This window comes from Pieris napi, chromosome 1 (assembly GCF_905475465.1).
Source record: "Pieris napi chromosome 1, ilPieNapi1.2, whole genome shotgun sequence".
NCBI classification, from domain to species: Eukaryota; Metazoa; Arthropoda; class Insecta; order Lepidoptera; family Pieridae; genus Pieris; species Pieris napi.
The window spans coordinates 1,341,170-1,363,935 of NC_062234.1; the positions used below are offsets into that span (position 1 = coordinate 1,341,170).

General features: G+C 35.5%; 2 protein-coding genes across 3 annotated transcripts in view; one reads left to right on the forward strand and one right to left on the reverse strand.

Annotated features, from left to right (window-relative positions):
- Positions 1-11,315, forward strand: part of LOC125063607 (dynein beta chain, ciliary-like) — a 51,202-nt gene extending 39,887 nt beyond the window's left edge. Inside the window, exons 38-53 of one of the 2 annotated variants that reach the window (XM_047670139.1) lie at positions 135-419; positions 629-884; positions 1,485-1,666; positions 2,277-2,408; positions 2,938-3,070; positions 3,189-3,415; positions 4,018-4,141; positions 4,394-4,530; positions 5,011-5,206; positions 7,146-7,319; positions 7,795-7,863; positions 8,004-8,186; positions 8,380-8,553; positions 8,913-9,061; positions 10,356-10,550; positions 11,147-11,315. In XM_047670139.1, the coding sequence (XP_047526095.1) occupies positions 135-419; positions 629-884; positions 1,485-1,666; positions 2,277-2,408; positions 2,938-3,070; positions 3,189-3,415; positions 4,018-4,141; positions 4,394-4,530; positions 5,011-5,206; positions 7,146-7,319; positions 7,795-7,863; positions 8,004-8,186; positions 8,380-8,553; positions 8,913-9,061; positions 10,356-10,550; positions 11,147-11,246 (2,716 nt within the window). In that variant the 3' untranslated portion in view covers positions 11,247-11,315. Of the gene's footprint in view, positions 1-134; positions 420-628; positions 885-1,484; positions 1,667-2,276; positions 2,409-2,937; positions 3,071-3,188; positions 3,416-4,017; positions 4,142-4,393; positions 4,531-5,010; positions 5,207-7,145; positions 7,320-7,794; positions 7,864-8,003; positions 8,187-8,379; positions 8,554-8,912; positions 9,062-10,355; positions 10,551-11,146 lie in introns of those variants that run through there. The other variant, XM_047670132.1, reaches the window with a different exon arrangement.
- Positions 11,316-12,512: 1,197 nt separating this feature from the next.
- Positions 12,513-21,372, reverse strand: LOC125054205 (ankycorbin). The gene is made up of 8 exons (XM_047655959.1): positions 21,053-21,372; positions 19,610-19,886; positions 17,179-17,312; positions 16,833-17,005; positions 16,392-16,657; positions 13,761-16,326; positions 13,262-13,656; positions 12,513-13,182 (listed from the first exon to the last, which is right to left on the reverse strand). The coding sequence occupies exons 1-8, from the start codon at positions 21,281-21,283 to the stop codon at positions 12,884-12,886; spliced, it is 4,341 nt and encodes a 1,446-aa protein (XP_047511915.1). The 5' UTR covers positions 21,284-21,372; the 3' UTR covers positions 12,513-12,883.
- Between the last annotated feature and the right edge of the window lie 1,394 nt (positions 21,373-22,766).

Below are 22,766 nucleotides of genomic sequence, written 5' to 3' on the forward strand. Positions count from 1 at the left end.
GACTTTTTGGGTCTAAGACAAGCCGGTTTCCTCTTCGTACGGGGGGGGACTATTACTTCTGAACTTTTTTGACCAAGTAATAATCTAGATATATAAGCGTATATATATACGTTATTAAATGTTATATATTTTAGTTTAGAAGAGCAGCTCCTAGGCGAAGTGGTCAAAGCGGAAAGACCAGACTTGGAAAGACTTCGTGCCGGACTCACGAAACAGCAGAATGACTTTAAGATCACGCTTAAGAGTCTCGAAGACGACCTCTTAAAGCGTCTTTCGTCTGCCGGTCCCGACATTTTGAGTGATTCGGCGCTAGTTATCAATTTAGAGACCACGAAGAAGACTGCTGCCGATATTGAAATAAAGGTGGAAGAGGGAAAGGTGACAGCTGTCAAAATTGACGAAGCCCGTGAAAGATATCGGTATGAATTTCATTGTTTAGGTTCAAGGAGAGAGTGTACTATTCCCTGAAAGGTCGGCAACACACCAGCTGGCCCTGGCATGCAGGTGACCCACTTGCTCGTTTGCCACCTGTTCCATAAAAAATAGTATTATAACTTTGATCGTTTGATTAATGTTTTTTTTCTCATTAACTTTTGGTATTTTTTTAAATATATATTTCTTGTTACAGACGCGCTGCCGCCCGCGCATCTCTCTTATACTTCATACTAAATGACATATATAAGATCAATCCGATGTACCAATTCTCTTTGAAAGCCTATAGCGTAGTGTTTAAGGATGCGTTGGCTCGAGCAGATCAAGCTGAAGATTTAGAGGGGCGCGTGCGCAACTTGCTCGACAGCATCACATTCGCCGTCTTTGTGTATACGAGTCGAGGGCTCTTCGAAAGGGATAAGCTGGTGTTCCTCTTCCTTATAACATTGCAGGTTGGTAATTTTTTGTTCCGTTTGATTTGATGTTTATTTTTATCAACTCCATAATATTTATATATCAAAAGTTAATACTATAATAATAATAAAAAAACAATTATTGAATAAGACAGGAGGTATTTACTTAATTAATTTCCAAAAAATACTTAATTGACTTTGGCATTTCATGCATGTTTTTGATTTGATTAAAATGATTAATTTCACGTTGCTCCATTCTTTCAATTGTTATTTTTTGTCTATTCTCTTGATTGGCATAAAAATGTGGTGTTTTTTTCACATTTGACTCGGTTCAATTTCCAGACGAGACAAGTTATTTGAGAAAATTCATTGAATGCAGTACTACGTAATACTTATTTTTCAAAATAACGTATTCGATAATTCAAATACTTATCCCTATGATGCCCATAGTCTTGGGACGCCCTGTATATAAAAAAGTTTAAACATTTACGAAAGAAAGGAAAAAATCAATAATACTATGAAGTGTTTATATACGATATTGAAATGTATCTAATTAATTTCAACTAGCTAACTATAATAACTAAGCGTTTGCCCTTATAAGATATATTATGTTTTTGACACAATACGTTTAAAATTCAGGTACTGCAAAGCGAAGGAAAGGTAGATCCTCGTGAATTAGATTTCTTACTAAAGTACGCGGTCGCACCAGAAGTGTCACCGTACAGTTGGCTTTCAAACAACTCGTGGGGTGGAATAGTGGCACTTTCTAAGATGGACGCCTTTGAGAACCTCGATAGAGATATCGAAGGAGCTACGAAAAGGTATTTTTTTATTTGTAAAACGGTTTCTTTGAAAAATCACAAAACATCTCTATTCATCTAACGAAACGTCTAACATCTATTCTTACCCCCAATCGTGATATAAAATAGTTGTAGTGCTAGTTAAGTTCGATGGCTGTTGTGTATATGTTCAGATATATGTTAAATGAAAAACTCTGTTTGAAGCTGGGTAAGAACTGACTTTAATTGTTTAAAACATGAGCTTATAACAAATAAAATTAGGGATAGTGGGGTTGCGACGCTAACAAAAACGAATTTGGCTTATCTAAGGGTGTATAAATATAGGTGACACTCAAATACAAGTACAGTCGACCTTTTTGGACGAAGTGTGCGACGATTGCTTCTAATTATTAACTAATATATATGTAAATTACCTAATGTTAGGTAACATAACTCTATAAATAAAATATTGAATCATTTATTCCAATTAGATAACACAGATCCATTTAAGTTAGTAAAGTACAACTTCAAGACTAATTTTAGTACCAACATCGACAACATACATTCACTAATAATCTTAAATAATGTCTCGAGACTGTATTTTACCTAAATATCCATTTATTTTATGTAATAAAGTTTTTTTCTTTTTTAGATGGCAAAAATATACGGACGGAGAGGCCCCAGAAAGAGATAAATTGCCAGGAGAATGGAAAAATAAGACGTCACTACAAAGACTCTGTATCCTTCGGGCTCTGCGACCTGATAGGATGTCATATGCGTCGGGGTAACATACATTTTACTTTTCGTAAACTTGTCTCGTTTTTGTTGCATTAGGGTGACCTGTAACAAGGGGCTGTCCATTAATCATGTGATGTTCGAAAGGGGGGGGGGGTCGGCAAAAATCACGAAATATCACAAGGCTCCCCCTTGTGTATAGTAAGATATCACGTGCACTTATTTTTTCGTCAAACGCGTGATTCCTAAACCGAAAAGCGGCTTAGAAAAACGATCGATGTTGAATTTAGTCTTAAACTTTACCACGTATCACCATGGGGGAGGAAGGGGTTAAATTTTTTTTAAAAAACACCACGTGATTAATGGGACAGCCCATAAGCTATTTGTTCAATAAAATAATCTAAATTTGCTCGATACTTATTAAAAATTAACTTGTTTCACTTAAAAACACTCTTTCTTAATCAGTTGGAGAGTCTTCTTTTGTCTGAAATCAAAAAAGGAATTTATTTCGTCGACACTTTTGAAAATTTATAAGTTTGCCATCTGTCAAAGGTTTTGTTTTACACATTTGTTATCAGGGCATTTTGTGAAGAGAACCTCGGGACAAAATATGTTGAAGCTCGAACGCCTCCGTTAGAAAAATCCTATCAAGAAAGTACATCTACTACCGCCATGTTCTTTATCCTGTCTCCCGGAGTTGATCCTCTAAAGGTAAAAATATTTTCCGCTTTTCCAAGGTCACAAATATGTATCTTCATGTTATCAGCGAGGACGTAGGCGTAAAGAATTAGCTTCACATATTTTGATATCGTCTCTTTGCACAATCTAGGATCTAGAAAAGTTAGGTAGAAAACTTGGCTTCTCTACGGATAAGAAGAACTTCCACATCGTATCATTAGGCCAAGGACAGGAAGTGGTGGCTGAAGAGGCCATGGGCGTGGCCTCGGTTAATGGTGATTGGGTGATATTACAAAACATTCACTTGGTTGCCAAATGGCTTGCGACGCTTGAAAAGAAAATGGAGGAAACGTTCGAAAATCCATTACCGGAATACAGGTTATAATTCAAAGAAAATTTATTTTTAGTACATGATATATATAATGGCGTGTTAGTAAATAGTTGAATATTGTTATTTAGTGTGTAAATAACTCTCATTGTTGATGATATTGGCTGGCTTATTCCAGACAAAGGAATAGTTTCGATTTTTTTTTAAAATCTTGCATTATTCTTGAATAAAATAAAATGTTTATTTATTAGTAATATTACAGCTAACGCATATCCATATTATAAAACAAAACACTGAGACATTATACAAAACCAAAACAGGTTACATAGACAAACAATACATGAAACAGAAAACATAAGTAAATACATTTGTACATAAAACCATAAAAAAATGAAAGAAAACTGAAATTAAACTTTAAACAAACGACAATTAATAGTTAATATTTTAAAGAGAAAAAAAATGTGCTAATAATGCTAAACAAAGTGAATGTTTTCAAATATTTCCTCTTTGGTAAGGTGGAAAATTTCAACATCTTCATAATTAGTGTCATAATTATCTAAAACCAGGAACCGTAGCAAATAAAAACTTAATTTACTTTTTCTCTTTTGTGACAATCTCAACATGGATGACATTTTAAATTTTATTTTAATAGATTATATTTGAGCGCGGAACCAGCCGGTGATCCAGCTTATCACATAATTCCTCAAGGTATCCTTGAGTCTGCTATCAAAATAACCAATGAACCGCCAATTGGAATGTGGGCTAACTTGCATAAGGTATTAATCTCCTTATATCATCTCTTACCGCTGTTCCCTTGAGTATATTACAATTATTCATATATATATATATTAGGTATTAGTTGTCTAAAGGTTGTTTGTTCAAGAAAAAATATAAAAATTCAAATAATAGATTAAGAAACCCAAAGTTTTCGTATTCCGTAGGCAGCTTTTGTTGATCTTATTTGAAGCATGTTTTTCTATGATTCGATACTGCGAGATACAATTTATTACCTTGCATATAATTGTCAGGCACTGGACAATTTCAGTCAAGAGACGTTAGAAATGTGCAGCAAAGAGGCGGAATTTAAGTCCATACTATTTGCTTTGTGTTACTTCCACGCTGTAGTCGCTGAAAGGAGGAAATTCGGCCCGCAAGGATGGAATAGGTGAATTGTGATTACAAAATATATTATGCTTTGCGAAAGGATTTTATTTGTTATTTTAATTTCAAATGGAAGTTTGGATACTATTTCATAACTACTATACCTAATAATTCTTATCTAGACACCTCTCAAGTGAACCGCTTTAAACAATATTGAATTTATCATGTCTTTTTAAATTACATATACTACATAGCCGATGATAAATATTCACCGTAGTATTGTATTAATTTTGATTAGAGCCCTGGTCCCTTACCTCGTACATAGCTCACTCCAGTTAGCTTCCGTCCAGCCCTTCAGGCGATTGACCACCCCACGATGGCCCAAACCGAGGTCCGAATAAAAAAAATAGTAAAAACACTTGCTTATCTTAGACTTATCAACGCTTGGTTTTTAATCAAATATTCTGTTTAATGGGTCTTTTAAAGGAAAATGCGTTTATTGGCAAGTGTTTCACCCGAACTTTGACCTCAAGTCATTTTTCAGAGTGTATCCCTTCAATTTCGGTGACCTCACAATCTGTGTATACGTACTTTATAATTATCTGGAAGCCAATCCCCGAGTCCCATGGGAGGACTTGAGATATCTGTTTGGTGAAATAATGTACGGTGGACATATCACTGACGACTGGGACAGGCGTCTCTGTCGGACGTTTTTACTTGAATATATGCAGCCGGAGTTGGTATGTTCATGTGAATATTTTAGCTGTACTAAGAACACTTAGACCAGTGCCGATAATTTTTGAAACCAAAAAAAATTACAGTAGGATGAAACCCATTAGAAAAGCAGGGGAATATGATCAAAATGAAAGGAAAAATAAATTACGGTCGATCTGAGGTCGGGAAGGGGAAGGGGGGGGAGTTTTAAGAGTAAAAAACGGTTTATCTCGATTTCCGGCAAAACTAAAAGTCCTATCGAAGAAAGTTAAATGGCAAAGTTGTAGGCAATAAAAAGATCTACAACTTTTGTATTTGCAGATTTTTCACATAACCTCAAAATTTAGGTGAAAAATTCAAAAAACCAAGTTTTTGGTTTTTTATTTATATCTTTTATAAAAATTTATTTTTTTAAACGAAATTTGGTGAAAACTTACCTTATTATGTCCCAAATATACTGTAATTTATTTGATTAAAAATATTTATTTTTTCACATTATTTTGAATTAATATCGAAAAAACACCCTAATTTTCAATCGAAAATTCTGACGTCAAAATTTCAGCTTTTTTCAAAAAGTTGATGTGCTTTCAGTGCGTTGAAATCTCTACTTTCCTGTGGTAAAAAAAAATATATATATTACCATAGTAAATCTTCTCAGAAAACGCAAAAAATCGTATGCAGTAACGCCCAGACCCGTCATCCCCTTCTCTACTTCTCTATGAATCTTCTTTAAATTATAATTAGATGCCTATTTATTACTATTTTAAGATAACTTATATATACCTGAGTGACCTAAAAAAATTTTTTAGCCTTTAGATGGGCTAAAATTTTCGTATTTCATAGGGAAGGGGATGACGGGTCTGAGCGTTACTGCATACGATTAATTGGTGTTTTTTCGATATTAATTCAAAATAATGTGAAAAAATAAATATTTTTAATCAAATAAATTACAGTATATTTGGGACATAATAAGGTAAGTTTTCACCAAATTTCGTTTAAAAAAATAAATTTTTATAAAAGATATAAATAAAAAACCAAAAACTTGGTTTTTTGAATTTTTCACCTAAATTTTGAGGTTATGTGAAAAATCTGCAAATACAAAAGTTGTAGATCTTTTTATTGCCTACAACTTTGCCATTTAACTTTCTTCGATAGGACTTTTAGTTTTGCCGGAAATCGAGATTAACCGTTTTTTACCCTTAAAACTCACCCCCCTACCCCTTCCCGACCTCAGATCGACCGTAATTTATTTTTCCTTTCATTTTGATCATATTCCCCTCCTTTTCTAATGGGTTTCATCCTACTGTAATTTTTTTCACTTTTTATTTATTTTAAAGGCTATCTGCACTGGTCTACACTTTATAGGTGATGATTTTGCTTTTCATGGACGTTAGCCATGTTGGTTCAGCCTCAACAAAAAAAACCTTCATAAATACTGACAAACTCTCTCATCTATAGATATTTCTAATGTTTACCAATTCCTTTTTCTCTCTTTGTTTTTGATTAATAACATTTGGTGTTTTTGTATAAGTAATTTAATACGAAAGGTCAGAGATTAGCCATTTCCCCAATAACCTATTTTACATACTTTTTGTAGTTATTTATTTTTTGTTTTTTATTTCGTGGTTGCTTGTTACTTTGTTCCCTTTGTTCTTATGTCATATTTTCATGTTTAACTTTATGCATACACGTTGTTTTAGTACTTACTCGTATTAATAAATTTAAATTTTTTATTAAATTTATTATATTTCATTTATATTATATTTTTATTAAATTTAATAAAATTTTAAATTATCATTTAAATTACGGTTCAAGTAACATTTCTATATAACGTGGATTTTCGAATTAAATGTAGTACTGGTTATGTTTTACATTTTTGCGTTTGAGACATTCAAATTAGCAAACTTTTCACCGGATTCAAGAACATATATAATATATTTATTAGTTATATTTTGTGATTATTAGGTCGACGGCGAGTGCCAGTTAGCCCAAGGTTTTATTTCTCCGCCAAATTCAGACTATGTGAGCTACCACCAGTACATTGACGACTTCCTACCAGACGAGACACCCTATTTGTACGGACTGCATCCAAATGCTGAGATCGGTTATTTGACCACAGTTTCGGAAAGATTGTTCAAGGTATGAACATTCAATATTTCAGTGTGAATAGTGATGGGTCGTGGGTCATGTGTATGAACTTTTACGTTTTTTCTCATTTCATGAAGTAATATTGGTTTTGTAATGTTTTTAAATAAATTTTAGTTACTGAATAAATAAATACAGAGACCGCTAACCAAACTACTCACTAAATATTTAATATTTTTTTTATATTATAATACTGAAAGTTTTTTAAGGCAGTTTTTGCCGCGCATCACCACTGTGGAACTGAGCTGGCCACTAAAGTATTACCGAACCAATTCGACTAAGGGTCCTTCAAGAAAAGAGCGTACCAATTCTTAAAGGCTGGCAAGCCACTCGCGAGCCCTCTAGCGTTGAGTGTCCATGGGCGGCGGTATTACTAAACATCAGATGAGCCTCCTGCCCGTTTGCCTCCTGTAACATTAAAATCAAAACATACAATGTATTTATGTGTATTCACAAATTATGTCAACAGGTAGTATTTGAAATGCAACCGAGAGACGCTGGAGCTCAAGCTGGTGGTGGAGCTACTAAGGAAGAAATGGTGAGATCGGTTTTTATCGTCTCAATTCTAAAATTGTCCTTTTTTGACGAATTGCAAAATTAAAATTGAGTTAATACATCTTTTTTTTCTAAGTGTGAAGAAGAATGACATTACCTATTAAAATTAATAAATTGTCTTAGGTCCGGTACATCCTAGATGACATTTTGGACAGAGTACCAGAACCCTTCAATTTGCAAGAGCTAATGGGAAAAGTAGAAGAGCTGACTCCTTACACAATCGTGGCCTTGCAAGAGTGCGAACGGATGAACAGGCTCATGGGAGAGATACGGAGGTCTTTGAAGGAAGTCGAGTTGGGGCTGAAGGTTAGCAGTATGCGTTCTATCCCGCTCTAACGCGTATTGGCCGCACCTATATTACGTCATCGTGTGATAGGTTTATTTTCGTTACGGAATTTCTTGACTGGTCGCCGCGCTCAAACCCCCGATAAAATCTATGCAATAGCTTAAAAGACGCTTCGGTTCAGAAAAGAAGTTAAAATATTAAAAACTACGACAGGGTGAACTGACAATCAGCAGTGACATGGAGAAGCTTATGGAGTCACTATTCATGGACAACGTGCCTGATTCGTGGACGAAGCTGGCTTACCCGAGTCTTCTCGGTCTGGCTGCTTGGTTTTCAGATTTGTGTTTGCGACTGGTCGAACTTGAGAACTGGTCCGGAGACTTCAATGTGAGTAGACCCTACCTAATACCTTCCACAGTAAAATAATTGTCCACAGGCAAACAGTGTTTCCCTATTCATATATACGCTTTATCTGCTCATTGATATTGATAATAATTACGTTATATTTAGTCATTATAAAATACCAAACAAAAAAACAAATTTTGAAGCAAAAAATAAAAATAAAAATCGGTATTTAGATGTTTTTTTTCCTTTTTTGGCAGAAGATGGCTTTCTCAAAAATATTTCTAGGAAAATACATATTAACTAAATAGCTATTTACTGATTAGTTTTGTATTATACAAATTTAAACATGTGACGGAAAGCAATCATGTAGAATGACGATAAATTATAGAAATTCTTTGCAGCTACCACCAGCAGTGTGGCTGGCCGGCTTCTTCAACCCGCAGTCTTTCCTGACTGCCATCATGCAGCAGACGGCGCGAAAGAACGAGTGGCCTCTCGACAAGATGTGCCTCAACTGTGATGTCACCAAGAAGTACAGGGGAGATTTCAAGTGAGTTCTCGTATTTATGTTTAGGTAATTCATAATTCGACATGTATACCGGTAATAAAGATTCACAGAACTCAGAACAACAAAAAGAAACTTTCTACATGTGAAAAAGAAATGTTTTTGATAACAGTGTGTTAGAATAAATACTTTCTGTTAATTAAACGAACAAGATATTCACAATTGCCTCGTACGAACACGAATTATCTGCGTAATTTGCTAATGTTTCGGGTTTTAGCTATGACACAAATTTTGAGGATATTGATATTTTCCACCTCAGCAAAGAGGATGTGAGGAAATATTTGAAGAGGCGGGAAGACTGACTTTGTTTAGCAGTAGCAATTTACTTCTTTTTTTTTTAATTTCAAGTATTCATTGTCGTTTGTTTTATGTTACATTTCAGTTATCTTTCATTTTTTTTTACTACCTATGTTTTCTGTTACATATATATTGTTTATCTTTGTAACCTGTTTTGGCTTTGTATACTGTCTAAGTGTTTTGTTTTATAATATGAATGTTAGCTGTAAGATAACTAATAAATAAATAAATGTACAACCATAACATTAAGAAATATGTATGCAATAGACAGAATATCCTTTATAAATACTGGTTCTAAGAAGTGTTTTAAACTACGCATGTCTGCTTCTGAGATATTGATGCCGTGGTGAATGGCAATGAAGGTCAAAGGATTTCAACTTTAAAAGCTTACAAACTTCTATATTTTTATTATTTAGTAAACAGTTAAATACGAATTTTGACAGGTCAGGTAGAAAATAAAAATAATGAAGATCATTTGAAATGTAATAATGAAAATATAATGTTCTTATCATTTGCGCGGTTTGACAATAATATTGTTGTCGTACGAGCCAAGGCTGTACATTTTACTCACTCGGGCTTTGTTTGTTTTTATAAGCGTGGCGATTTTCTAAATCGTTAAGAGTTACGCCCCGAAGTATATCCAGACGTAGGCACTCTCTTCGACTGTTACATTGCATTCATTCGTCTTATAGCAATTAACTTTATATATTCTATTGTTGTACGCAAGTGGTTAATGTAGAGTAAATGTAAAATCCTCTATTATTTAAAGCACCCCGATGACTAAGGAACCGTAGAGTTGTCTTGCCTTGTTTATAAACTTAAGCGAACCAAAAATATGTGTTTATTAAATCTTTGTTTTTTTACAATTAAAAAAAAATATTTGAAATAATCATGTCATTAAAGTCAAAGACTAGACTTAGACTAGACTTATTTTCTATTGTCTATTAAAAAATAAAGCTTTACATGTGATGTATAATTTCAGTGCGCCACCCCGTGAAGGGGCAAACATCCATGGCCTATACATGGAAGGGGCTCGTTGGGACACAGCAACTGGTGGAATTGTAGAGTCCCGTATGATGGAACTGTTCCCAATAGTGCCAGTGATATACATAAAGGCGGTAACACAAGACAAACAGGATACAAAGAACGTGTATGAGTGTCCTGTTTATAAGATCCGGTAAGTACGCGACGTCATTAAAATAAAATCTTTTAGTCGAGTACTTTTTTCGAGATGAGAGTGACGTAGACTCTAGCTGTAACGTAAGTTTGGCTCTGTACTTCGAGAGCAAACGTCTATGGTGAGAGAACGTTAAGGCTAATAAATGGACTGCCCGGTCAGTTATTAGATAGCCTAACTTTAAGAAACAATTATTTTATATGCATTTGTCACGCTCCTGACAAGACTGCTATTGTTACATTAAGACTACCACAGTTTTCCAATGGCATATACCTTGATTTAGATTGTATTATTCGGTAAAAAAATATATATTAAATCTATGAGATTTAATATACTTACAACTTACCTACAGACTAAATATAGTACAAAAGGATATGCCTGCTGTTCCTTTCAAAAGCAGTTTTTTTCTTAAGATGTTGAATATTATTAATATATCACCAAGTGAAACGTACCAGAAACCAGCCTTTTTTATTAAAAAATAAAGGCACATACAAACTTATACTAAATTTACTTATACTAAAGTTTGTATGTGCCTTTTACAAAATAATTAAAACAATTGTTTTTAATGACTTGTCTGAATTATACTTTCATTCCAGTATGCGTGGACCAACATTCGTGTGGACCTTTAATTTGAAGACCAAGGATAAGCCGACACGTTGGACGCTGGCCGGTGTGGCGCTCTTGCTAGGAGTTTAGTTATTTACTTTATTATGTGAATTTTATTTTTATTTACTATGTAATGTTTAGAAATAAAATTTGATCTTATTATTTGTTTCATTATAATCTCTTTGGTGTGAATGCGCAGTGTTGTGTTGTTGCTTCAGCGTGCGACTCTCATACCTGAGGTCGTAGGTTCGATCCCCGGCTGTGCACCAATGGACTTTCTTTCTATGTGCGCATTTAACATTTGCTCGATCGGTGACGGAAATCATCGTGAGGAAACCGACATGTCTTAGACCCAAAAAGTCGACGGCGTGTGTCAGGCACTGGAGGCTGATTGCCAAATAGATTTTAAAATGATCATGAAACAAATTCAGAAATCTGAGGCCAAGACCTAAAGAGGTCGTAGCGCCACTGATTTATTTTTTTATTTTATAATCTCTGGTAAAAACGTTAGGGCTAACATTAAAAAAAACCTTATCAAAATACATCATTTATTTCACTAGATGAGTAATTAACTCTGGTGCTTAACAACATTCTAAAAGTCATTTTCAATACCAAAAAAAGTTGTTTTTGACGATAGCAGGGAATTTTACTTTGAAATATTTCACTTGTGTAGTTGCCGATTGCAGTTTTATCGATGCATTTATATAATAAATGTATATATTATAGTGATTGAGGAAATTGTTATAATAAACCTCGAAGAATTTTGGATTTCCCCTACTTAATAATTGTCTGTGCGTCAGAAATCTGCACAGTTATAAATACTAAGTTCTATAGGTACCTTCCGCTTTGCAAGATTTATTATAGCCCTTGAGAATATCTTCTATCGGATATTACATAAAAACAATATACAGTTCCGGATAAATGCTGATAACAAGGAATACTTACTATAAATAAATGATAACAAATGTATCATCGTAGCAAGAATAATATAGAACAGTGTTTTTTAATTTAAGGACCGATCTGGTCAAGAAACTCCAAAAAAGTACATTGTTTCTTTCCATTTTTCGTCATCGATTCTTGAAGTAAGGCTTGTGGAAAAAATATATGATGGAGTTGAGTAGTTTATGTATCCATTTTGAAAGATCGGTACACGATTTAGATAACTTCGCTTGATAGAAAAAAATTCAAACATAGCAAATTTTTTACATTTTAAATTCATTTTATGACAAAAATGTATATAGAACATGATTTTGAAATTTACAAAATATACTTTGTCGCAAGTCAAGTAATCCATTTCAGAAAAAAAATGATAAAATTATATTAATTTAATGTTTTACGTAAGTAATTGTTATTACGGGCCGGCGCGCCTCAGTGCTCCAGCTCTCCACTGCGCCCCGCAGTCCACCCCGAGACACTGACACAGCAATTCGTGCTGGGATAGGGCCTTAAGAAGTATTGAAAACGACATACTATTTTGTGCCAAATTAAAGAATATCACAGGAAGACAAGTATATCCTTACGCAACGCCATGCAATATATAAATACGTTGAAATCTAAGCAATTAGAAAAATATGTTTGTGGACGATCGCCAGTCTATGATTGGGACAATAGAAATAAAATTCATTACTTGCATCAAGTAAGGCAGTGTTTTGAGCTTGATTCAAAGAACGATCACAGTTTTCTATTGCTTTGTCAAAATACATTTTTAAAATATTAAATCCGTACTTTTAGCCACTTTGAGCAGTTTTTAGTTTAGCTGACTTCGGAGATGCGTTGTTATTGTCTGAAGGCGGTTCAGATCCTTTCACTGTAAATGTTACGTAGTATCGCTTATTTTTATCTAATTTTTCGGCTGGTAATGCGATCAGCTGCTTCTCGGTTCCATGCGACACTTCCAGGGTAACGTGTGCTTTGCCAGAGCTTGAGGAAGGTTTCGTGTGAATTTTGGGCAAAAAACCTTTGGACTTAGTCGCTGCATTAGCCGTGGCTGGTTTGGGCATGGTGTGGTGATTCCACTTGTGAGGAACTACAAGAACGATAACAAATACAATGTCATCAATAAATTTGATATTAAATCAAGTTTAATAGAGGTTATAAGTACTTACTATAAGCGGAACATGGAATACCAGTATAGGCATGTACAGCATGAAAGCACCGATGTGTTTTGCTTGTGCACAGGCATGGATTATCAGGTATAGCGCTCATCTTATACAACTCACTTTCTCCGTAATCAAAATCAATTGGTTTCTCTGGTAAATTATCCAAATGTTTTTTTCCACTTTTCTGGAATTTTCTTAGATTTTGATAAAGAAATTTTTCAAAACTACTGAAAGAGTATTCAGTGCTGCTGTAGCTTCCCAACCCCACGTGTGCCAAACTTGACTTATTGTATTCGTCTATAGCCCGTTTTACCAAAACAGCTTCATTTGCTTTACTCGTTCTTATCTGCAATCGTTTAAGTTCTAGTAAATGTTGAAATATTTTCCTCTCACAGTAGTACCTGAAAATTTAAAGTAAACCGTTATTTATACAAAAACAGTTGCACGGAGTTTTAATTAATATACTGTATACACTACTTCTTCTATAAAATTTGGAAAAACTCACCTCCGCATGTTGGTTTGTATTCTCTGTGTAACTGAACGCATATCCACTGCGTTTCTGTCTCCTGGTTTTCTTACGGGGATTTTGCTATCGGATTTCCCTTGCATTTTACCGGCTGATTTTCTCTGTTGATAATAAGCGTTTAGTCTTGGGCTTATTATGCAACGTTGGATCGGTCTCGGACTCGGTTCAAACCCTGAATCCATCACACCACTGGATTCGTAGCCTCTTTCAGAATTTTCACTTTTAGATCGTATGGTAATACGACTTCGGGATCGTCCTTTTTTACGAAACCTTTTACGTTTGCCATTGGCTTCTGATTGGCTACAATAGATTTCATTGTCACTTACGCTAGGTATTCTTCCTAAGGAACCTTGTAACAGTTTTCCATGTATTTCTTCATCGTCATCAAAAAATGTTTCATCGATAGCAAACGATTTTTTCAAAATTCCTGGGCTTGACTCGACTACACCAGCAGTTTCAGATAATACTTTATAACTTTCTGTTTCATAAATACTGTTTCTTCTACTCCCAGTTTCTTCGTTTTTTGAAGGTTTATTTATTTTCGAAGATGGTTCATCAAGAGATAAATTGAAATTTGTTTCTTCCGAACCACTTGGTTCCACTGTTTGTTTTTTATTATTAGGAACCTCTTCAATAATAGATATTATCCCTTTATCGGCTACTGGAATATTCTCACCCTCACTTGTTTGTTTTAATTCCATACTATTTTCTTTTTCTGCTTCTGTAGACACATTAAGGCTCTCTTGATCGAAAGATGCCCGATCCTTAGGTAGCGATTCTTGGTTTTTATTTAGTTCGTCGTCAACGTCTATTTTTATTATTTCATCTTTATTTGAAAACGAAACAGTAGGCGAGCTTTTTTCTTCAGATTCTGATTGTTTACTTTTTTTATCCAAGAGTGAATCAGGTTTATCTTGTGACATGTCACTACTCATAGATTTCTCAGGTCCTGACAATACTTGGAAAGACTTTTTATGAGTTACATCTTTAGATGCAGTTTCATCCGCAGTTTCCGCCGTTGGTGAATTCACACTATCCTTTGTTTCTGTGTCAGGTAAATTTTCTGTGCTTTTTTCATTAGAAGTAGTTTCTAATACTTCAGTTCCATCTGCTGTCAAAGCTTCTTCATCCATACCTTTTTGTTCAGAATCAGACTTCTTTTGTTCTGGTAAAGTATTATCTAAGGATTCTTGATTTGTATTATCAACTATATTTTTATGTTCTAGTTCAGTTTGATTTTCGTCTTTGTCCTTGATATCAGTATGTGACACATTTAAGTTAGATGTTTCAATTGAAACGTTGTTAAGCGAATCAAGTGTTACTGTTAATTCCGAACTTCCATGCTGGCTTGATTCTCTTTCCATATGTATTTGTGCTTCAGTTGTAACCATATTCGTTTTTAGAGATACGGTATCGGTTTCAGTTTCACTGTATGTCTTACTTTTACTCGTTTGTAAGGTTTTGTTCATTTCAATATCAGTTGGTTCTAAAGGAACGTCAAATTTGACGCTGGGTTCAACGTTTTCTGGCGATTTAATGCTTTGCTCATTTCCTGTTGCCTTGTACTTTACAATATTTACACTCTGTTTCTGTTCGTCGTTTTGAATATGAATTGATGTCTTTTTACCTTTTCGCTTTGTACTACGACGTTCACTTGATTCTGTGCTACTTTCGGAAGTGGATTGTGTTCTTTTTTTGTAACGTTTTTTATGTCGTTTATTTTTCTTTTTTTCTTCTTGACAACTAGATAGTTCGGATGACTCATCAGAGCTAGATTTATATCTTCGGTGATGTCTCGAAGTAGATCGACTGCGTTTTGAAGGTTCACTCCTGGACCGGCTTTTCCGTGATCTAGTTCCTTTAGATGCTCTTTGTTTCTGATGACCATGATGACAACAAGCTTCTATTTCGGTATCATATCCATCACTAAAACTTTTTTGTTTATTTTCAACTAATTTATTTCTTCGCTCTGAATATCTACCTACATGTTTGTTTCTTTTGTAACGGTTGTCTAATGAACTATCCGAGTTAAAATCACTGTCGTTTCTAAATCTTCGCGTCTCTTGCAATGGACTGGTCACTTCTACAACTTCACGTTTCTCTATTCTTATTTTATCTCTCAAATCAATTTTGGTACTTGTTACACGCCGAGTAGGTAAACTAGAAATCGGAGTGTTATCGATGATAATCTGAGTATTTGGTAGTTTTGAAGCAGGAAGGCCACCATGCATTTGTATATATTTTGCTGTAGACCGATGACCACGTATGGTTGCACAGTCTAAAGGAGTTATAGGCTCGTTTTTCGAAGACCTGGCTACAAAATTAACCTCTGCTCCGCGATCTAATAACAACCTACAAAGATCTGCATTGTCTGTAGCAGCTGCAATGTGTAGAGGCGATCTGCCCTCATGATTTGTAGCATTAACTTGAGAAGGTCGACCGTCTAATAGCCATTTAACGAGTTCCCTACGACCAGATGCAACTGCTTCATGTAAAGGCAAGTCTCCTTTGGAATTACGTAGCCATAAGTTGGCACCTCTAGATCCTAAAATTAAAAAAATTATTAACCTTGGACAATTACGAAGCGTTGATACATTAAAATATACACACCAAGTATCCGCACGGTTTCTATTTGCCCCTTAGCAGCAGCTGTATGAGCAGGACTGCGGCCTCTTCGATCCTGTCGATGGGCATCAGCACCGTGTTCAAGTAAGGCAACCGTTGCATCAGCATGACCAAGAGCTGCGGCGTAATGTAAGGGGGTACAGCCATGAGAGTCTGCTACGTCTACCCTTGCGCCACAAAGACCCACTAAAGTCTCTAATGCCTCTGTATGGCCCCTTGCAGCTGCGCAGTGTAACGCAGTTAAACCGTCCCTAAAATTGGTTTATATATTTTACTTAAATTATAAATACAATTTATTTTATTTTATTCGGATGATAAATTTCGTACTAGGTTATACTGAGATAACATAATTTTTATGTTTTAGCGAGGATGATTGTATACTGTAGAACTACAAAATGTTGACTACTATTTACTAGGAATACTCACCTATCAGCATCATCAACTCTCGCGCCAGCTTGATGGAGACCCAATACAGCAGCGGCAGAGCCTGCTGAAGCAGCCCATAGCATCGGTGTGCGTCCATCAGCATCTCTAACATCCACTCTAGCGTCGCCTTCTTTTACCAGAGCTCGTAAAACTTCCAAAGCAGCACCGCGGCTCTTAACAAAATTTTACAATATTGCATTAGATTAGTATATAAAAGTGACATTAATGATAAATATAATTTTTCAATTATAGTTGTGTCCGTAATAAAGAACTAGAAAAAAAGGAAAGTGACTTACTCATTGAACTCACTTACTTAATGGTCGTGGTACGTAATAGTAGCTTTTACCTGGTGGTCAATAGCAGCTGGAGCTCCACACATCTGAGCAGCGTAGTGTAGAGGGTAGCCTCCATGTTGGTCCGGGGTCGCCGCGTCCGCACCCGCAGCTAGCACCGCTCTTAATGCTCCTACTTCTCCACAAACTATATAAAACACATTTATTATATGGGAATAAAATAGAACGGGAACGGGGCGTGAGCGGAGCCTCAATAATAGGCAACCGATTTAAAAAAAAATAAGAAGTCAGTCAATTTAAGTTTCGTTGTCCGCATTAAAATACTAGTGCGGCGAAATCGTGAGTAAACTCTTGTCTTTAAAGAGAATGGGGCAGAGGCTCACTCGCCTACTTAATTAAACAATTGATGGCAAAATATGAAGCAAAAATATAAGGTTGAATGTTTGCCTCGTATTAGATTAATCCAGTAACGCAGTGGATTCTATTATATTATTTACAAAGATTTATTATAGATTTTAAAGCAGGGACCATCTTTTATTTATTTCCTGAAATTTCCTCCTCTTTCGGAATCTTTTTTTGAAATTTCTTAAATATTAATAGTTTGTTAAATATTGGCAAAAAACGAAATGCCATTTTTTTTCATCTTTAATTGTTTTTAACTTTTGCAATTTTTTATGTGCTAATACACGCTTTTGGCACATTTTTCTAGACGTCATTCCGGATCCAATGAGCTATCGCACATAATTTTAAGAGCAGTATCTCTATTTTGTACCATTTTCAACTTGTCGACTAGCCTTTTTTTGCCGTGTGTATTTCCTAAGTTGTCTAACGTAGAATTTTTAATCGGGACTACAGCCCTGGGTCTTCCACAAAAGAGAGGACATTAGAAACTTGAATAATAAATATTTATTATTTTTTAAAATCGTTTGTTGAATCCTTTGTTGCTACGAGGCCTCCAGACTTCTAGATCCGGCATTGGTAACCCGAAAACCTGGGGTGGTCACTAGACCATCCCGAAATGGGCACGTGCCACCCCACCCCGCTCTATAAACGCCTATGTTCTAGCCTCATTTTCTATTCAAATTACATTTCATAGGTCAAGACTGCCCAAATGATTGCGACATTACAAGGTCGAACGAATCATTATTTCAAATGTTCTACGATTTACCCCGAATGTTATATCATTAATGTTGGCCTCTGTCGTTCTTAGCACAAAGTTAGTCCTAGCTATCCGCTAGGTTTGAGTTCAAGGACCCGACCTTGTTCACCGCTCAATACTGTCGGACATTCCCATAAGTACTAAATCGCCTACGTTAGCCGAGCATGAATCATTTTAATTAAATCTTTTTTTTTTTTTTCTAAATACAAGACTTAAGAAAAGCTTTGCCTTTACACTTAAATGGGGCAGTTGTAGAGAGGGAAACAGATTGACAAATCGAAGTCATCACTAGAATATAATAAACATAAATGGAGTAGAGTTTTTCATTCTCTCTTTATTTAGTTTTCATCAAGCTTCTTTATTGTATAAACTCTATTTAAAGTGATTACAAAACTTCAGAACTGTACGTGTCTATAGACATCGTCCCTAAACTTTATAATTCACTACATTTAATGATGTAAAGAAGCCATTTTCATTGGTGATAAATGATGGGAAGTCAATTCAGAATGTCAGCATGACACCACAGATAACAAGTTAACTGCGCAAGCTAGACCGCTGATGTTCTTAATCACGACAACTGTGTTGAAAGATCTTATCATTACTTTAAGCTTACTTTTCAATTTCTTAGAGTATATTCATTAGTGTTTATTTATATTGTGATATTATTCTATAGTAAATGAATATGTGAAAATAAGTATAACGTAGGCAACATAAGATATCGATAATTTGCATAGAGCTTGTTTTTAGTCAATATCCATTGTGTGCGTGGAAAATTATTGAAGATACATATAAAATAAAGTACTTGTATGCAGGAGAATAGAAATATCGCTCTACCTGCGACGCGTGTGATAAAAGTAACTTGTCAAGTCAATAGCTTACGAAGCATTGATGAATCTGTTGAATCGTTGAATCATTGTTGATTACCTAACTAATGACTTTTAAGTTACGTCAGAAAGCTGCATTTAATAATTATATTTTTTACTCGCCCTAAAAAACAAAGCAGTGTTGGTTTAGTAGCTTCAGCGTGCGACTATCATCCCTAAAGTCGTAGTTTCGATCCCCGGCTGTGCACAAATGGACTTTTTTTCTCCGCAATTAAAATTCAATCGAACGGTGAAGGATAGCATCGTGAGGATTGCCTAAGACCCAAAAAGTCGACAGTGTCAGGCACAGAAGGCTGATCACCTACTTGCCTATTAAATTGACAAATGATCATGAAACAGATACAGAAATCTGAGGCGCAGACATAAATAGGTTGATGCACCACTCTTTATCTTAACTCTCTCTAAAAGTGCAAGTATTGGGTATATTGGAAGCCAAGTTACCTGTAGCCCAATGAACAACAGTGTGATGCTCATCATCTTTCGCATTGACATCGGCCCCTGCCGCCAGCAGAGTTTGGACAAGGGGTACATTTCCATGTACCACTGCCAGATGAAGTGGTGTGAGACCATCTGCATCGCGAGCATTGGCCAAAGTCGGTGCAGCCATAAGAACCCGGTCTGCACACGCCGCTCGCGCACTTTGGTTCGTTTGCCCACTTGATGCGCAGTAGTGCAGTGCGCACCTTAATCCACGATCACGCCTGCGCACCGATGATGGCTAAAAAACAAATCCTTATATAAAATACGTCTAAATTGTAAAATGCTTTTAACTAACTTTCTAAATATAATGTTACTTTTACGCCATTAAACAAATCTTCACATATAATTAAGTACTAATCATTAACTGGATTGGCAACAATAAAATGATTTTAATCAACTATATATATCAAAGAAAGCAAAAAACTAAGAAAAAATTAGTTAAGTAACATTTAGTGTAGTATGACTTATACACTTATAAAAACTTATGATTCACTATTTTTTCTACTGAGGAGCTCAGATGTCATAGCTCTCCTTGCCGACACCACACTTGGAGCGAACAGGTCAATATCACAAGTTAAATTGTTAAACTTACTCGCCGCCCTAACCATAAAGCTGTTTACTCTATAATTGGAGTTAACTTTAGGTGGTAACACCTATTGTACGGGTGCATATTTTTTAGAGTCCTATTATACACACGGAGACACCCCTTACTTAGTAGATCCGGACAGTCAACTTTACCTATTGTTAAATTCATTAAATATGTAACATCTGCTATCACAAGCCTTACTTAGAGAGGAAGAATGTTGAAATGGGCATATGCATCAATTATCGACAACCTACAAATAAACTCAGGAAGACATTTACTGCGTTAGACACACCCGTAAACATATGAACAACCTAATCGTGGTATATAAGCTATTCTCACCGTATCGTATCGGTTTATGGAAACAATGACAGGTTTTGTAGTACGTATTGATTGATTCAACCGCCCAGTTGTCCTGATGTCGGGCTACGGTAAACACATATTTAAGTTATCTTTCAAGTAAGGAGAATAAGCGTGTACATTATCACTAAAAAGTATGCATCGTGTCATAGTTTTCTGATACTACTTTGGGATATTTGTACCAAATAAATTCCTTAGAGATTAAAACTAAAATTACCAAAGAACTTTTTATGCAATTGCAATTATTATGACGAGGGGAAACATTTAAGGACAGGTTGATAGGTTGTTTACAAGACACGTACTTGCAACCCGCGGCCGATCCGCGTTACATCGCGTGCTCTAATAACACTTTGTTTAAGTTTAAGTGCAACCTCTGCATTGTACATTTTTCTTTTATCTACGGTAATACTATTTCCTAAATACGATATTAGGAAGAAGTTCAGATAAATCCAAAAACTTACATCTCTGTTAAGTATATCGACCACAGTCTTATAATCAGCTTGTTGACACGCATACATCAAAGGTGTGCAACCCTGAGTGAGTGGAAGGTTCACATCATGTCTGCTCGTAACATTTTCACGTTTTATTTTAGAGCTTTTGTCAAAAAGATCGCTATTACTCTGGACTTTTGCTTTCTTAAGTATACTCGGGATGGTGGGTTCACCCCGGCTTCCGGGTCTAAATTTGTCCATAAGGGTTAGTGGTCGATCGCCATAAGGTAACGTGTATTTATGAAAGCATGTGAGCCCCGACGAGCGGGCGCGGAGGGCGCGAAGCGTCGACTGAGTGCTGACCGTGGAACCCTCGTAGAGCCTGTGGCCGCCCACTGCCCATTCGGACAAAAATGGCTTTGGGCGGCACGCAATAGCCTACCTAATCTTATTGTACAAAACCAGGTCACCGTTATATTAATTTATTGTAGGAAAACGAGGTCTGAAGATTGACCGTTACCAGATAGACCGTTTATTGTTTTTACAATTTATAATAACAGTTTGAAGAAGTATTTCTCCCTCACATGCCGCACCATTAGTTTTTTATCTCCCCTTTCTCATCTATGTATTAGATGGAAACAAAAAAATCAATAAATTAAGTTATAATACGTACTATTTTTAGACAATATTTACTAAAAGTCTTCAATTAAATAATTCTCATTGGAAGGAATTCCTTATCCAAGGTTAAATCGTAAAATTTGTGGGGGAAGCATATCTATTATAGGTTATTATATGGAAGTGCTGTGTTGGATTGGTTTTGCCAGCAGGCACCAGTAGCAGGGGTGTGCGTGACGTCACCCTACACCCCCCTTAGATGGTAATCGCTCACGTAACTAGCTTTGTATCAGATGAATTTGTGTAGCTTATAGCTGCTCTAATAATGTATGTAGTACATTTACTACACACTATTACAACTTCATTAGTAATATTAAAGGTATATTTAAATAAGTTAAAGATTTATCGTTATACAATTTTGAATCGTATAAATTCAAGGTTTGCAACAGAATGCGCTGAGATACGGTCAAGGATTGAGTCATAGGTGTCTGGGCATAAATTCACTTATCTGTAAATCCAATCTAAAGATCAATTAGCGGGATTTCCCAATCTCATGTTGTGTTTTATTCTCACTGGATGTTAAAGTCTGAACACACTTAGTGATAACAAGTTAATGATATCTTTTGACACGATTTTGCATTACTGTAAATTATATTACGTGAAGAGGTGAGATCAGATACAAGATTTACAATTCCTGTTTGCACTTATAACGCTATTAGGCTCTTCAGCTCCAAGAAGTGGTCTTACGACTTTTCTCTGGACAGTCAATTTAAGCCTCATCTCCGACTTTCCTTTCCTAGGCATAACTCCGGATGGGGAAAGCATTTTTTGCTCTAGTAGGCGGGGTTGTCATTCCGACACAGCATTTCATCAAGCCCTTTCATATAATTACAGTGCTTGGAAGTTGTGAATGCAAATCCTAAGAAATTAATTTTCATAGCTCAAATGATGATCAGTGACACTGACTGTTTCTTCGCTGGAATATTGATGTATATCCGATACTCTTTTCAGTTTTACTGACGGGAAATAATTTATAATTCAAGTGAACGATTTTATATTGAAACTAGGTTACGTATCAAGCAAGTGCCCCCTGACCTACCTTGTCTCACGATATTTGCCTCTTGTGTGT